General features: G+C 33.1%; 1 protein-coding gene across 2 annotated transcripts; it reads left to right on the plus strand.

Annotated features, from left to right (window-relative positions):
* The first annotated feature begins 6,247 nt into the window (after nucleotides 1-6,247).
* Nucleotides 6,248-16,591, plus strand: LOC140746041 (collagenase). 2 transcript variants are annotated; one of them, XM_073078025.1, is made up of 8 exons: nucleotides 6,248-6,784; nucleotides 7,240-7,288; nucleotides 10,641-10,803; nucleotides 13,041-13,210; nucleotides 13,597-13,698; nucleotides 13,969-14,108; nucleotides 15,920-16,034; nucleotides 16,252-16,591. In XM_073078025.1, the coding sequence occupies exons 1-8, from the start codon at nucleotides 6,737-6,739 to the stop codon at nucleotides 16,530-16,532; spliced, it is 1,068 nt and encodes a 355-aa protein (XP_072934126.1). In that variant the 5' UTR covers nucleotides 6,248-6,736; the 3' UTR covers nucleotides 16,533-16,591. The 2 variants fall into 2 exon arrangements, with proteins under 2 accessions (XP_072934126.1, XP_072934127.1); XM_073078026.1 differs by lacking the exons at nucleotides 6,248-6,784; nucleotides 7,240-7,288 and adding an exon at nucleotides 9,789-10,064.
* The last annotated feature ends 249 nt before the right edge of the window (nucleotides 16,592-16,840 follow it).

Genomic DNA, 16,840 nt, shown 5'->3' on the forward strand with positions numbered 1-16,840 from the left:
TTGAAGATTTTGTGATTAACCTAAGTATATATATTTGTAATATACTAAACTTGGTTCACATAATGACGGCTTTCCACGGTCCGAATTTCTACGGATTATGTACTGACGAATAGCCACGGATCATACCAATGATTCGTGACTGACAGTCTTGAGACAATATTTATTATTACGTCATTTCAAATTACGAAGTGAAAAATGCAAAGGGAAAGGTGGCAACACTCCTTGAAAGATATCTAGTCACGGCATATCTCACGTATTACCATAGACTCGTATTTTCTCCAGTTCTACCGGTCCACCCGAACTCGGCCGAAGATGCCCGAGCGCGCCTTACCAAACTTTTCACTTGACACCGAGAAGTCACTGAATAGAAATGTCATAATTTTATTTTTTTGTACTAGTGACGTGAAGGAATACGTTGTATCGGTAAAATAGGTTCACCGACTACATATTGAAAGTATGAATTGAATTTTAGCCACAAATAATACGTAGAAAATTTAAAATAAGCCAAATACCAAGGCGCAAAATTCGCCGGGCATTCAAATATTAACGCTCTTACCACTTCCCACGGAGCAGTCTACTTTACGTCAATCCGAAATATCCTTTTCCGTGGGAAGCCGGCACTATGTTAGCAATATCTTTGTCGCTGTTAATATATGACGAACTACGTTGCAGACAGAACTTCCATTATTTTATTTTCAAGGGCCTAAGGTTATATGGTTTTGGAATGTTGTTTTGGATTTTTTTTAATATAGCATGTCGGATCTTGTCACGAATTTTGAAACTGGTAAATTGCTGTGTGTCACAGAAAAAAAATCAATATGAAGTAACCCTGTGTTACTTTATTCGAAATTCGTGACGATTATAAACATTAATTTATATATTAGAGCCCCCACTCTCTGATGTTTCGAGTGATAGTTTGGTCGGATTGACTATAGCGCGTATACTGGGCCAATCACACGCGCGTGTCTTACTTACCCATATTATTAATAATCAATCTATCCAATGCCGATCTCTATTACCGGCCGATACCGAATAATCGCCCGCTAATGTCTCTAGTTTGTAAGGGCCCTAAAATAGCATTTGCATGTAACGTATCGTTTCTTTTTATATGTATAGCATTTAATATAATAATGATGTTATTGATGTCGTGATAAATGTTGTTGTATATTTTGTATCTTTAGCGAATGGCACTATGAGATAGTATAATTCTTGTATATGTTGCGTGTAAACTACGAAAATGGCTCTAACTTTTAGGAAATATCAATAAATACTTCGTAATACATAGTATATATCCACAGAACTGTAATGTGTATAATATGTATATGGCATTATATGTTATTATTTATTATTTTGTAAACATATTATTCTTAAAGTTTTTCAGTTTGACGACCATAGCGACGTTAAAGGTCTGTCCACATTATATCGTCTCGGCTTCGGTCCGTTTCGGTTCGTGAAGCAGACATAATTACCACTTTAATGGGGATCGACCATAAACATGAAACACGCACAAGTTTGAAGCACACATATGATTGGGTAAATTTCAACCAGCGTTGAATTAAAACGGTTTACTAAATTTGAATACAATATTTCTAGTCACAAGTATAGTACCTATTGTTGAAATCATGTGCGTATTTGACTATTAAAATAGCAAATGACAATTAAATTAATTTGAAATGACTTATCATTCACTTTTGCAGTGATGAAAAATGTTATGAAGAAATTGACGCGTAATAATATTCTCATAATTAAAAGTATATTCATTCTCATTTGGTGTGGTGGGCTATTTTCTCTTTTTTCTCATTTTAGAATAGTCTGGTTCGACACCCAATAATTCTTATGGTTTTGATTGGATAACTTTCGAAATTATATTTTGACACTGTAATGCATCTTATGAAAATGGTCGTAAATGTATAAATTATTTTGGTATATTTAATAGACCATACAGTATTTATTTGCTTACATATTGTAAGGAGTAAAAATAGAAATGATATAAATTACAACAATAACTTTAGGCAAATAGATAAGTGCTTCACTCGGATCTTTTAAGTCTTATTATTGGATAAGTGACAAAAATCGATTCTTTATCTCTCGAATAACGAAAACTTATTACTTTCAAACGACATAATGAACGAAATTTAAATTTTAAAACGATATTAACGATAACGAATTACGTCTATGTAACGAAAATTAAACCGTCATAGATTTCTGTGAAATTTAAAACTTTTATAAATAGTAATTTTCATTGTTTTCTCATTTTATCTTTAACTCTTTAGTTTGTTTTTTGTTAATAACAATTGGTGGATCGCTAATCAATTCAAAAATATTGACATCACATAATGATAAATGCCCGATAGGCTTACATAAAACAAAAGTAAATTTTATAAAATATAGTATCTATACTATCTATTAGTAAATCAATAACTCGTCGTATATATTTCGTGTAGCACAAACCTGCATTTGTATATGAAGTATTATCAAGCATTTATAAATTTTTTTTTCTTCCGATACAAATGTCGGATCGGTTAATGAATGTTTAACTTTTATGTATGTTTTAATATTTTTACTTTATTATTATTTATTTATTGTTGCGCTACCAAACCATGTATTATTTTATTTATTTGTATTACCATGTATTTTATATATATCGTATATAATATCTATATGTACAGGCGTATCTGCAACAATTAATGTAAAAAAATAACAATACTGGATTATAATTGCGATGTTTACATAATAATGTCGTCATTCAACGTTTTATGAATATGAATAACTAGAAATATTATACAAAAAAAATCGGACTAATTAAAAATGTACCCTCTGTAATTCCCACAATTTAAACGAATCCAACGACACATCGTATGTTAGAATGCGTTAAGCCGTTTGGTATGTAGGGCGTGCGAAAGAATGAGACATACATACATAATTATGTTGAAAAATATTAGTCTTTATATCTTATGGATAATAGATATGCTTGCTGATCACATTGTATAAATTAGAAATTTTAAATTTAAACTTTCAACTCTTTAGTTCTGATATAACATAACGACGAGGAATCTACGAAGTTTAAATATTAGTACAAAATAATATAATTTTTCAAACAACACGAATTATTATTCGAAAATCTTATGACATAAGGGAAATTTTAAATAGAGTATCGTTTACATTTTTAACTTAATTTTCAATTAAATTTTGAGGTATTTCAAAATTTAAAAAATCAGTACAAATCTAGTGATTTTTTTTATATGTTACACTTTTAGGTTTCTTGTTTAAATTAAAATGTGATAAAAATATATATATCTGTTCGTTATAAATTAACTTATTTAATACAACAAATGTTTTGGCGCTAAACAGAGAATCTCTGACACTTCCACTAAGTAAGACGATTTTGTCAATTATTTATTTTAGATTTAAAAAGACAGAGGCTAGTTTGTGTTATTTATTATATCGTAAGCAGCTCCAATTTTTTTTTTCAGAAAACTACTTACAACAATATACATATTAGTGAATCTCCCAAGTAAATGTTTTTTACCAAACAATAATGTTCTTCTTATTACACGTTTTTTTAAAGGATCTATAAAGTTCTAACTCTGTATGGGCAGTGGGATATATATCATTATACTAAAAAATAATTAATCAATATTACTTACATGATTTTCATTGGAGCAGCTTACATTTTAAAATTAATACGTTAATTAAGTTTAATGACTTGATAAGTGCCACATTTAAAATTTTGAACCATTTGTACACATATACAGATATTTCCTTACATTTAAATAATGTAATAATGTTCTTTTCTTTTTGAAAATTTGCATTTTTGGAAGCATTTAATCGTTTTGTCTGTTTAACCCCTGTCTTCCTTTCTTTACTGCTTATATTTGAAATATGTATTACATTTAGCATTATATGTATATGTGTGTTTGTGTTTATTTATTTTTATGAAAAAAAAAACATCTATTTGTAAAATTTATTGTATAGAATTAATGTAGTAAGAATTATACAGGGTGTAAAATACATTTTCGGAGTAATCACGATTCAACTCTGCCAAATCTCAACTAATAAAGCCAAAAAACAAAAAAATATATAAAACATTCTGATTTGTAGAATACATAAATAAGTTAATGAAATTAATGAATTCTTACACCCTGTATAGTATAATGTTATTAGACGTGTCACGTCATGTCATTTGATGAAAATCTTGATGTGAATAATTCTAGTGATGATATAATGTAAAATAATCTTAAAGCAGATAAAATTCGAGCTTACATTTTTATAACAAAACATTCGATTTCCAATTTGAAGCTTGATGTTTGCTTGTATTTTTTTCTTTGCTTTTTAAATACTTATATACATGTTGCATAACATTGTTAAATTGTCAAGAATGTTAAAAAATATATTGAAAAGTCGCTTTTAATGTAAAGTTTGGCATCAATGTGCGAGATTTAAGCCTCGTTTATAATTACAGACATTGAACGTGTCATGGCAGTCGCGCCGGCACAGGTCGTGCCTCTCAAAATATGGTATAGAAGAATATTATTACACCTGCCACGCATTAAGGCTAATACGTTATGTCTGTCGATATAATCCTGGCTTTAATTACATTTTTATACTTTAGTTATCTTTCTAACAGAGATTATATTGTTTAGATCTTATACCAATATTAGAAATTATGTTTATAGTAAAGCGCTATTGAAATAATATTACTTTTGTGATTATTAGCTATAAAGTTTTTTAAAAACAAATACAAATGGAATCTCCCATTATTATAGATACCACTGATTAGATCTTTTGTAAGCAATTGTGTTAAACATGATAAATAATTACTTTATTGATTTTATCTGCTTGTAATTACCTTTATTTATCTTTGTGTAATTCTGTTGCCCAAAATTGAACTTTAAGGCAATGAAATAGGAATATTTGCTTGCACCAGTTTCTTATGGTCAAACCGAGTTGCCATACGATAAAAAGTGTTACCAATTTGTATTATTTTAATTTTAGTTTTATATATATATTTTCAAAATAAAGCCCCGTTCTGAAGGTAAATTATTCATAATGTTTGTATAATTTTTGTCGCAGAAAAACTCGTCCTATTCTTAACGGGACTGTCCCATTTTGATCAGTCTGTCCCGTTTGACGACTTTCCGTCCCGATGTCCCGATTTATGGGTAGAAAGTATCCCGTTTTGATGTTACTGTCAATTAACGCTGAAGATGGTGTTCCTCACACTTTCTGCCATTTTGACATTTAAACAATTAAAATGACATAACGCAATTCCGGCGCCATCTGTGAAGCGTGAATTTAAAGACAGTTTTTATTTATTTTTGCATTAAACATTTCTATTGTATATGTAATCTATGGTGACATGATTTGTTTTGCGGCTGGGTTAATAAAATACGCTTTTCGTGGCTTGGAAGTAAGAGTTAGATGTGATATAATAATGTTACTATTGTAATTTATGATTGATTAGTGAACTGTTGCACTGAATATTTTATAAATGTGTAAAATATTACCGGTTGTTTTATTTATTTCTATAATTTAAATGCACATGGACATAATATAAAACGGAGTCTTCGCCAGTCAATCTTATGGCAGCATAGATAAGTATAGATATCTCACCGCCTTGTAATTGAAGGAAGCTATTAAATGGCTTAAATGGCTGACAATTCTGTCAGCCATTAAATGGCTGTCATAGTGTAAAATACACGGAACATGCGCAATTAAATGGTGTAAAAACATATATATATATTTTATAATATTTTCAAAGACGAAAATAGATGACAGTGTCAATTTCAATTGTCAAAACTGGTTACATTTGCTTGTTAGGAGTGAATAATCTTTACTAATCTATGTATGGCAGTTAAAAAATAAATATTCATTTATATGATATAGTCCTAAGTCTCCCTGGATGTGATAATATTTATAATCTAGAATTATATCTGTATGAATCACAGATATTATTTTTTGTCGTAGGATAGAGAAATCTTGCTTATTACTAAGTAATGATATAGACCAGTGGTTTTCAAAGTTTGGGATGCAACTTCCTGGGGGTCGCAAAATCTCTAATAGTGGGCCGTGGAGCATCGTAAAATCTCAATTAAATACAAGAAAAAACAACATATTTGGAAAATGTTGATTATTTGACATTTGTAGTTATTTAATCAGCACCTAATAATGAAAGTAAATAAAACATTATCGGTAACATAATCGGGAACTTACAATTGTATGTGTACGACTCCCACGACACAATAAGTGAAAGGAGTTAATAAAATATGTCTTCTGAATTGATTGTATCTGTCCTGGAAGACTGGTAGTGGCTGACTAAATAGTTATAAGCGCTTAACGTGATTTTTATGACTGGTTCCAAGCACAGGCGAGCCTCCTTACGTCCCATTGGTTCGTCGTTGCGTCCAACTGCCTTTTCTTAACAATACCCACAAATAAGCAAGATTTGATAAGATTGCTACTCAATCACTACTTGAACAAAGCGTGCTTTTTGAAACATGCAAGCTCGCATGAAAAACCCATCCAAATCCCAATGTCGGCCTGCGTTGCTGAGGTTCATATATCAGTTAATACAGATATATTTAGGTACCTACATATATACCTATATGTAGTAGGGCAGTTTATTCTTGATAGCTTTTAATTAATCTTATCTGTGCAAGCCTATTATCAATGTTATTATCACGACATTCCAAATATTACTCTGCGTGAAGAAACAGTTCTCTTAGTGGACCCTACGATGTTGTGGCAGACAGCCCTTACACTATTCGCTCTGTTTGTTCAACAGGTAAGTAATACTTTAGTTTTGTTTTCACCTTAAAATCAGCAAAGAGAAAACAAAGGGATGATAAAAGTTAAAAAATAATTACTAGCATGGCAATGGCCTGCAACTACTTCTTTTTGGCTTGATCTTAAATTGTTAGGTACTGCAGCCAATCAATAATAAATATTTACCGATCCGAAATTAAAAGTGATCACAGGTGCATTGTTGCTACTACTTTTTTTCTAATATGCATGCAGACCACATTTGTTGGTACGTAACCTCAGATAAGATCACATTTTCACCCAAGATCGGATAACAGCGCTTTATGCTCGTGTTGTTAAGCAGCAATCGTTATAATGGTGGTGGCGCTGGAGTCGAACCACTGAACTCTTTACTACTGTAGAGTCTGTGCCCCTAGCTGCAGGCCATTATACGAGTAAGTTATGCGTAACGTTGAGCACTATGTTTCTTACTTTCAGGTGCCAGCGGAGTATGCTAAAGCTGTCCTGGTAAAAGATGTAGTTCCAGGTAACTTTTTTTATACAGGTACCCTTTTTTAAATAGGTGACTAATATAGTTAATTCGTGGACAATTGATAGGTACTTTTTGAACATTCCACATTGTGGTCTTTTGCGATAAAATTCAGACTAAAATGCTGATAAGATCACATTAATTAAAAAGACAAAAAATATCTTGGATTAGGTTGGTAGGTACTGGTTCAATCCGTGGGTAAACCCAATAACTATTAGCGTATCTCTTTGTATTTCGTAGGATTAACTTATCGTGTAATCATTGTACAATGATTTTTTATGGATTATAAACGAATTATTTTTATCGTTATCGGCTACTTGTAATTTTAGAAATCACATTTAATTAGTGCTTACATCGATAAATATCGTGTATTTTCAATACCACCTGACAAAGAACATGCAAACAAATGTTTATATCTATAATAAACAATTTTATCGAGTATCATACGACATCAATTATCGCAAAAAAACAAGAAATGACAAGTGTTTTAGTCAATGACATTCAAAATTAAGGTGTTAGGTATATATTATATTTGATTATAATTTAATTGATTCAGTGTCGTAGCGTGTGTTCGAGCCTTCCGTGGTGGAGATTGATTTTTCTATCCTTTAGGAAAAGAGACACAAGAAAATGAGGATCCTAATAAATATGTTTTGTAAAAGATTTATTAAATAGGCAAAAATGACCTATTCCGAGGACAGAGGGAGACAGACTTTTCCGAGGCGTTCCAGCTAGTCCTCAGGGGTAGCGGCGCATTTGTGGCCGACCTTAGGTAGGAATATCTAATCCTATCTGGGGTTGATTACAAATGTACATGGGCGGCAGTAGCCACTTACCTTCAGGTGGTCTGCTATATTGTAAAAAAACAATTTTTTAGAAGATAAATAGGTGCCCAAAATATACGTCGGCGATACTAAAAAAAACATTTTTAATTGAATTCAACATTCAGCAGGCCTCTCAATTAGTATCAAAACTAGGACTGGATATTTCTCAGCAATTATTATCTAACATGGCTCATTGGTAGTACCTATGCTTTAGGCCAGCGTTTTCCAGCCTTTTTCAGTCCACGGACCCTTAGGAAATCAAGCACAGTTTTCACGGACCCCCTTAGTAAAATAAACAGCAAAAAAAGTGTATTATGTAGATTAGGTATTTATTTTAGTTATTACAGATATAAAAAAACTATTTATTATGAAAAATATGAAAAATAAATAACGTGAAGGTTGGTGTTGCTTTTTTGCAACTAAATCAGGCATATTCGGGTTGATGTTGTAATCTATTTCTGTATTTGTTTTGTGTATAAACAAGAGTAGAGAATGCCTTTTCACATAGGTATGTGGTTGAAAAAAGCAGTAAAGCGACCCTTTTGCATTTAATGAGCGATTTATGTATGGTCCAGAGTTGACACCGCGAACCCACATACATATACTCGCGGACCCCCAGGGTTCCGCGGACCACAGGGTGGGAAACGCGGCTTTAGGCTTTACCTAACAACGGATACTAAGTAGGATATATTTAATTCGATAGTGAACCTAGATATCTAATTAATCGCAATACTTCGTTGAACAACAAACGACAGATTACGTGTATGTCGGCGATAACCCAGTACCGCACTTTATTAATAAACTGAACGAAACGACTTTAATATGAGAATCACTTTTATTCACTTTTATTTACAATTCGAGCAGAGTAACGGCTTAAAGGACTGATTAAATGCGAATGTGTCAAGCTCTACCAGCGCGTGGACTTAAATACTACTCGAGTGACAAACAGCATAAGAACTACCTCACATCACTTGTTTTGTTATAACAAGTGACGTGATTCACAATAAATTTAACTGTTAATAAAATAACATTATATTGAAAATATTGTTTTAAAAATACGAGAATAAGTATTTTAATATTATTATAATTTACATAATTTATTTGGTATGACTAACAAAGTGTTTTGAAGTACTACCGGAAATCGTCCATATTTTAATCTAAATATTAATTCCACATTGACAATCAAAATTGACATAATAAAAATTAATAATGAATTTTATGTTACTCCAAATAATTTATCTAACACAAATTATATTTGTTTTAATAAACAAGCGCGTTACAACACGCAAACATTCCTTACAAGTTTTCATAAATCGCCAAAAGAGGGCGCTACTAGTAGGATGCAAATTAAACTAAGTTTTGTTTATAAAACAATAAAATTGGAGTCATAATAATCTAATTGATTTTTACTTTGAAGGTTTGCAACAATATGAATTATTAAAAATAAATTACAAAATCAATGTTTTAAAATCAGTCGAAAGAATCAGTGCAATGTCTAAGAGACATTGAGGTTAGATCAATAACAGTTTTGTAATTACGAATAATTATTTTAAACATTAAATATTATAATATAAACGTAAGATACAGATTTACACCCATAAATAATTATTTTAAACATTAAATGTTATAATATAAACATAAGATATCAGTATCTTTGCGCCCATATGTACGTATTAGAATACACAAATCATTACAATCTACTTAGGTATATAGATACAATTATAGATTAGTAGATACAATGTTTTACGTGATATTCGAAAAAAAAATATAAGTAGATAATGATTTACAGATTTTGAAGTAATGTTTGACAGATTCACTAGATTTATTTTGTAATTAGGTATGTACGTGGTATTTTAAAGGTAGTAGACTCCCTCTGTGGTGCGACTCCAGCGGCACCACCGCCACACCTATTCGCTTTATAACAGCTGTGTTCTGGTTTGAAGGGTATGGTAAGAGAGTTATACTTTTTCATCGCATTTCAGCTTAGTCCTCAGGCTACTACTAGTATTATATATAGAAACGGTATTTACTGAGTTAAATGTACCTTTTTAGAGCAAGATTAAAATAATTACGTGCTTATGTTGACTACGATTATATGATCTAGAGGAACGAGTACCTACCTATCTACCCACTACATTAGAGGAACTAAACTAAATACAAGCGATTTAGACCAGCCATTTATAACACATTTACCTTTTTTTTGTTTTCGAGGGGGAAACCTTCGAAAGGTACCCAGTGCCGTGGGAGCGACACAGAGTTATGTGGGATTCTTACCGCACTAAAACCCCCGGTGGCCTTCCTGGGCGCTGCGTAGAGGGCTCCGGGATCTCCAAAGGAACGCTACCGGAGTCCTCTTAGCGCATTGCCCCGTCGAGCTCCCAATCTTGCCGCCCGCAACCCCGGAAGCCCCCTTTTAGTCGCCTCTTACTACAGGCAGGGGATACCGTAGCCCTATTCTGGTCCCGGAACTACAGGGACAAACCACATTTACCTACTCCATCTCTTAAGTTATAAACCCATCTCAGATAGTTCACAATCGCGCATCGTGTCGGGCTGGGAGGCGCGACCGGGCCAGCACCCGCACCAGGTGGGGCTGCGCATGGTGAATCCCCATGGTGAGGTCTCCGGCTGCGGTGGCTCCCTCGTTCATAAGGAGTGGATTGTCACCTCGGCTCACTGCACTGCTGGGTGAGTGTATGAAAATCTTTTTGAAATCTCTAGATACGCGTCTTCTTCGCATCAAGGTATTAAGTCTCCAGAATTTAAAGGAATTTTCACGCCGAGATTTTACATGTCATACCACTCGAATTACTATACCCCGGTTGTCGTCTTTAGCTGTTTTACTTACCTACTGTTGCTGTTGCAATTATACTACAGGGTGCGGTCTTCCCGCTACACGCCGCCAATTAACCTGACGACCATACTCAAAATTGCTTAACTTTTGATGGTGATACCCATAGATAGGTATACTACTAATAAAGACGGTGATACCAGTGATGAAACCGTATTTTGGGTTAATTAAATGGCATTTGTTTCACGCTTATGTTTGTCAAAGATTTGTCATAATTATGCTCACATTAGTTCAACCGTTTACGTATCATATACTTAGTCGTATCGTAAATCGGTACATTTTCGGAAAAAAAATATGAACATCGTCCAACCATTAAAATTCAATTTATCCCACTTGTTCCACTTCATTTTTTTCATTTGTTCCACTAAATGATAATTCATGGAACGTGCAATCAAACATATTTTTTTACATTTGATCCCTTAACCTTATTCAGAAGAAAGATTGGGAACTACCTATATCTTATCAATACTCAAGAACATGACATTAACATATTCGATCAAACTTCCCCTAAGAATATGAAAAGATTTCCACGGCGCCGTTGCGTCCGTTGACCCTGTCTAGCCGAAATTGTTTTACTTGGAATATTTCCAAACTGCCATACTTGGAATACATTGTACATTTTGTATGATTGTGTAAGACTACATTTAAAGGATATTCGTAATGATTTTATGGCAAAAGGAAATTCCAGGGACATTCAGACAAGGAAGATAGGTACAGTTATGATATTATTCATAAACAAATGAGTAATAATAGTGATAAGCAGTACCTATAATTAGGCAAACTTTGAGCTTAATACATAGGCCTAGTAATACATGATGATAACAAAAAAAATTGTGGTGCATTTTTCAGATGTTTTGGGAGACATGGAGATTTTTCTTCCGACTAGTATTATGCGTATAAAATAATTATTTGCACGCCAATTATTTGCATTAATTGCACGCCTCATAAGCGAAGCGTTGAGGTTGTGCTCTACTCTCGACATTTCAAAAAAAGCAGTTTTCTCGAAACTGAAATTGATGTTTTGTTATTTTGTTATTTATATTGCACTTATAGGTTAATTTGAGTGCACTAATATCAAGTCAAATAATTTATCAGGCACATAAAATATATTTTAATAACATTTTTTTTGTTTAACATAGTAAATAATAATATTAAACATAATCTTTTCTGGACGTCCGTGTATGGACGGGTTGTGGCATCAAAATTGGTCGAAAAAATGATCGTATCGGAATATTTTTTTTTAATTATCTAAAGTAACACACGAAATAATTTCTTAGTCAATATGAGCGTTTAATTCACTGTCATTAAATTATTATTTATAAAAAACTAATACAACAACAATAAAAAAAATAATTGCTAAACTTCTTTAAAATCATATTTTTTATTTGTTTATTGAATAGAAATAAATACTAAAAAAAAAAAAAAAAAAAGTCAAATATAAAATCTTAAGTTGTAACCTCGTGAATATAACTCCATCAGATATATCTGATATCTATAAATGGTACTTTTTTACAAGACACTGTAAAGTTACATTGACTATTGAGGTGTTTTTCTATTTCTACATTATTTATATAATATACACTTTTACAAAAAATCAATTTCATTGTAAAAAAAAATGAGATTATGAGGCGTGCACTTTTGGATTTTCCAAATTTTTGTATATCAATACGACTTTTAGGTGCGTTGGGCGATTTTTGATAGGGAAAAACCATTAGGGATCGCGTCATCGACATTCTATTTTTTATTTCACTTTCTGTAAGTTCTGGGGATGACGTGATGCATCACTGTAGGTAATGGTCAGCTGTGTTGATAATGATACAAACTACCTTTTACTTTATTTCAATTAACACATGTTTCCTATTCTGTACCTACTGAGTTTGCGAAGACTAGTATGTTTCTACGAATACATTAACCACAAAAAATGAATCTATATACGTAACTTTCGCTCGAAGTGCCGGTATACCTAAAATATTATGGAACTTACCAGACTTATGTAATTTGATTTAATGTTTCATACTAAGTACACATAAATTCGAAAAAATAAAAAACGGTTATTCCCATGGAACTTCCACAGGAGGGTGACGATCGTGATCCGCGCGGGAGTGACGCACGTGACGAGGCCGGAGTACATGTTCGAGTCTACCGTGTGGTACAACCACCCTACCTTCAACGATAACCTTCCTACAGTCGTCCAGCCGAATGATATCTCGCTGTTGAAGTTGATTCGTCCAGTCACATATTCAGGTTTATTGCTCTTACAATGTTATCAATGAAATCCAATTTGAATTACTTTTCTAGGTGTGATAGTTTAAGATCAAATTTGAAATCTATTTAAATTCCTGTTCAATTGATAAGCCAATAATTGGACTCTATAAAGATGTACCCTTATTGAAACCATGTTATTACATGATGCTGCTTTTAAATGATTCAGAGTTCACCAGATATTACGTAGGTAAAAATATTACTCATATAATTGCAGTGTAATTGATGTTATTTTAATTGATTAGGAAAGTCGGTTAAAGGTAAACATTCAACGATATATTTCATTCATTTCTATTAATTATAATTCGTGGAATTTACAATCAATTATAGTGAATTCATTCATAATGAAATAATTATTTTCCTTACAGACAATTTGCGTCCTATTCGCATCCAGTCGTCATCAGATGCCTTCAGGAACTATGATGGCCTTAAAGTATATGCCAGTGGCTTTGGACGCACTTGGACGGGAGGTAAATTTTTTTCTCGACTTTTTTTATAAAAGAAGCAAGTATGTATGCATTATTCTTGATTTTACGCGGTTATTGCAACCTAGGTATAGATACATACGTAACGGATACGTCAGTATTACTCTTTCCTTATAACATTTACCTTCGAGCTTGGAGTGAGTGTTTATTACGATTACTATATTATAGAAAAATCGCCATTTTGAATCAAATACCTACATATATTCTTGTTTCTATTTTTTAACTAAATTCCTAAATATCGATCTGAATTCTTAGGTTCGCAGCCAGAGGTGCTGAACTGGGTGTACCTGAGGGGCGTGTCGAACCTCAACTGCTTCAATACCTTCGGCTCCATCATCACCGCCAACACCATATGCGCTCGCTTCTATAATGTCACTTCGCAATCAATTTGCCAAGTAAGATTTAAACTTTTCTGATAATGGATGTTTTAATTTTGAGACTTATATAAATGTATTTATTTGCGCCATAGATTAGTAAAGATACTTCGCCACCTTGAAATTGAATGAAGCCACAAATGGCTAATTAGCATAGATTAGTAAAGATTACTCACTCCTAAGGGGCCGTTCAAGTATTACGTAACGCAATTTTTGAAGATTTTTGACCCCCCCTCCCCCCGTTGTAACGCACCGTAACGTTTTTCTATACCCCCCCCCCCCCCTAACGTTACGTAACACTCAAGTGTCAATTTTTACCCTAAACTAGCTAAAAAGTTATGTTATAGTTTTTATCCTTGGGAAACTTTTACTTACATATTTACTTTATAATACTAAGAAATAAAACAAGAGATTTTTAATGCGAATAAGAGTAAAAACTAATAAAACATCAACTCATGGGCAGGCAAAAATATACTTGTCCTTTTTAACTACACCTAGTCGCTGTTGGATCAAACAGATAGTCGATGCGAATTAAGTATGAAATGTCAAATGTGTGAAAATTCGGAATTGTTCAGCCGTGCATCTATTCCGAATCTATACGAATGTCATTTAGGTGGACGCCGCGCCGGCTCACGAAACCTTTAATGATAAATCAAACTACTGTTTCGATAAATCTAACGTTGACGTTGACAGTCCTAAGCCTGTATAAAGTATGAAGGAAAGTACTAGTGAGTACGCGTGCAAACCTTACCGCCCTTACGTATTGATGCAAGGCATGAACGAACTAGCTTCTTAGTCCAAGAATAAGTACCTAGTCCACACCAAATTGTACTAACTAATGAGACTTTATGGGACTAGGTGGAACAGGTTTCTGGATCACGTATTTTTAAATACTAGGAACAGGCATACCTAGTCCCAAATTTACCTAGTACAACCCATCTCTACTTGTCTATAAACACTAACGAATACTGACAACGGAAACAACATTAAATGACGTACAATACAATCTAGGGATTCCCCGTGAAATATGAACGAAAAGATTTGCCAACCAGACTATACAAAAAATGACAACCAGACTATACAAAGAGCGTGTTCAGCCTAACTAGGTCTCCTGAGTATTCTAAGTTAGTTTAAGTATAGTCAAAGCATACATACTGCTATACTGTACTATACTTAGTCTACTCGTAACTCAGAATACTCAGGACTTAGTTCGGCTGAACCCACTCATTCAAGGGATTTCCCGTAAAACGTAAATGAAAAGGGTTGCCAATTTAGGAGTTTTAATTCCCTATTTTTTTATTAAAAAAAATGTTACGTAACGTGTATTACGGAAGACCCCCTCCCGCCCCTGTAACGCATCGTAACGTTTTACAAGACCCCCCCTCCCCCCCAAATTGCGTTACGTAATACTTGAACGACCCCTAACAAGGAAATGTACCCAGTTTGAGAATTGAAATAGTTGCGGAAAAAAGTTTTGCCACGTCTCCGTGCTAAAATGTCCCTAAAATATTTGAAAATTCGTAAATTTTCTCTAAAATATTTTTATTTGTCAAGAATTCAAAAAATAACTTACTTATAAGATGATTTGCGCTTTGAAGTTATAATAATGAATTATAGGAATAGGTACGGAAAATACTCCACTAAGAATTTCCCGCCTTTTTATTCCCAATGTTGCCATAGTTTTGGACTAGTATGGAATATGGGTTCGAATATTATTTTGTCATGCACTATTTGCACCGTTAACAAAGGGAACCCTATGCGTCAAAATCTTTATTTATTTATATTATATTTTACTTACTAAAGATTACAGGTAAATCCACGATAATTTTCAGGGAGATAGTGGCGGTCCACTAGTACACGAAGACCCAGAAGGAGTGCCAATTCTTATTGGAGTTAGCTCCTTTGTCGCGGGTGGCGACTTCGGATGTCATTCTGGCTTTCCTGGAGGTTGGTATTCATTATTAGTGGTTTGTATAAACTCCATCCAGGAATGTTACTAAATTATTACATACTAGGTTTATATAACATTATCATTGTTTTTTTAGATTTGGATTGATTAAGGATAGAAATAAATAAACACGGTGTCGCTTAATTTTTAGATCTCATTAACTAATCTGTTATAATATAATGACACAAATAATAAGAAAATAAAATATATTATCAGGATTCATTCGTCCGGGTCCGTTCCTATCTTGGTTCAAAGAAATAACTGGTATTGATTTCGAAAACCTTGACGAAGAGGATGACGAAACAACTACTCTTGAGCCTCCAACTTCCACGACTCCAGCGCCTGAACCGACCGAAAGTCCAGAAGAATCTGAATCTGAGAGTGAAGAAGATTCTACTGAAGACCCAGAACTTTTAGAACTGCTAAAAAGGTTGGAAGTAAAAGTCAAGGTCAAAGTCAAACTTAGCAAGTTTGGGAAGAAGAAGAAAAAAGACTAAATTATTTAAGCTAGAAGGTGGTAAAGATTTTCTGAAATAAATTGTTTTTATTTTTCTGACTTTTTCTTGTTTATCTCTTTTACCTATCCATTTTAATGTTTGGTCAGAAATGAAATTATTTCATTACTTGGGTTATGGCCTACTAATCTGTACTATATAACTTTTGGTTCTACTCATTAAAACCTTTAAAAAGGCTAAGAGGAAGGCTTTCTTCATGATTCATAATATGGTAGTGTAGACCCGAATTTTGTGTCACGACACGAATCACCGTTCCACCGTACAAAATATATAGTTGCGAATAACCTGGT

Source organism: Epargyreus clarus, unplaced genomic scaffold (assembly GCF_041222505.1).
Source record: "Epargyreus clarus isolate Ecla_fem2 unplaced genomic scaffold, WU_Ecla_fem_2.2 ptg000012l, whole genome shotgun sequence".
Classification (NCBI taxonomy): domain Eukaryota; kingdom Metazoa; phylum Arthropoda; class Insecta; order Lepidoptera; family Hesperiidae; genus Epargyreus; species Epargyreus clarus.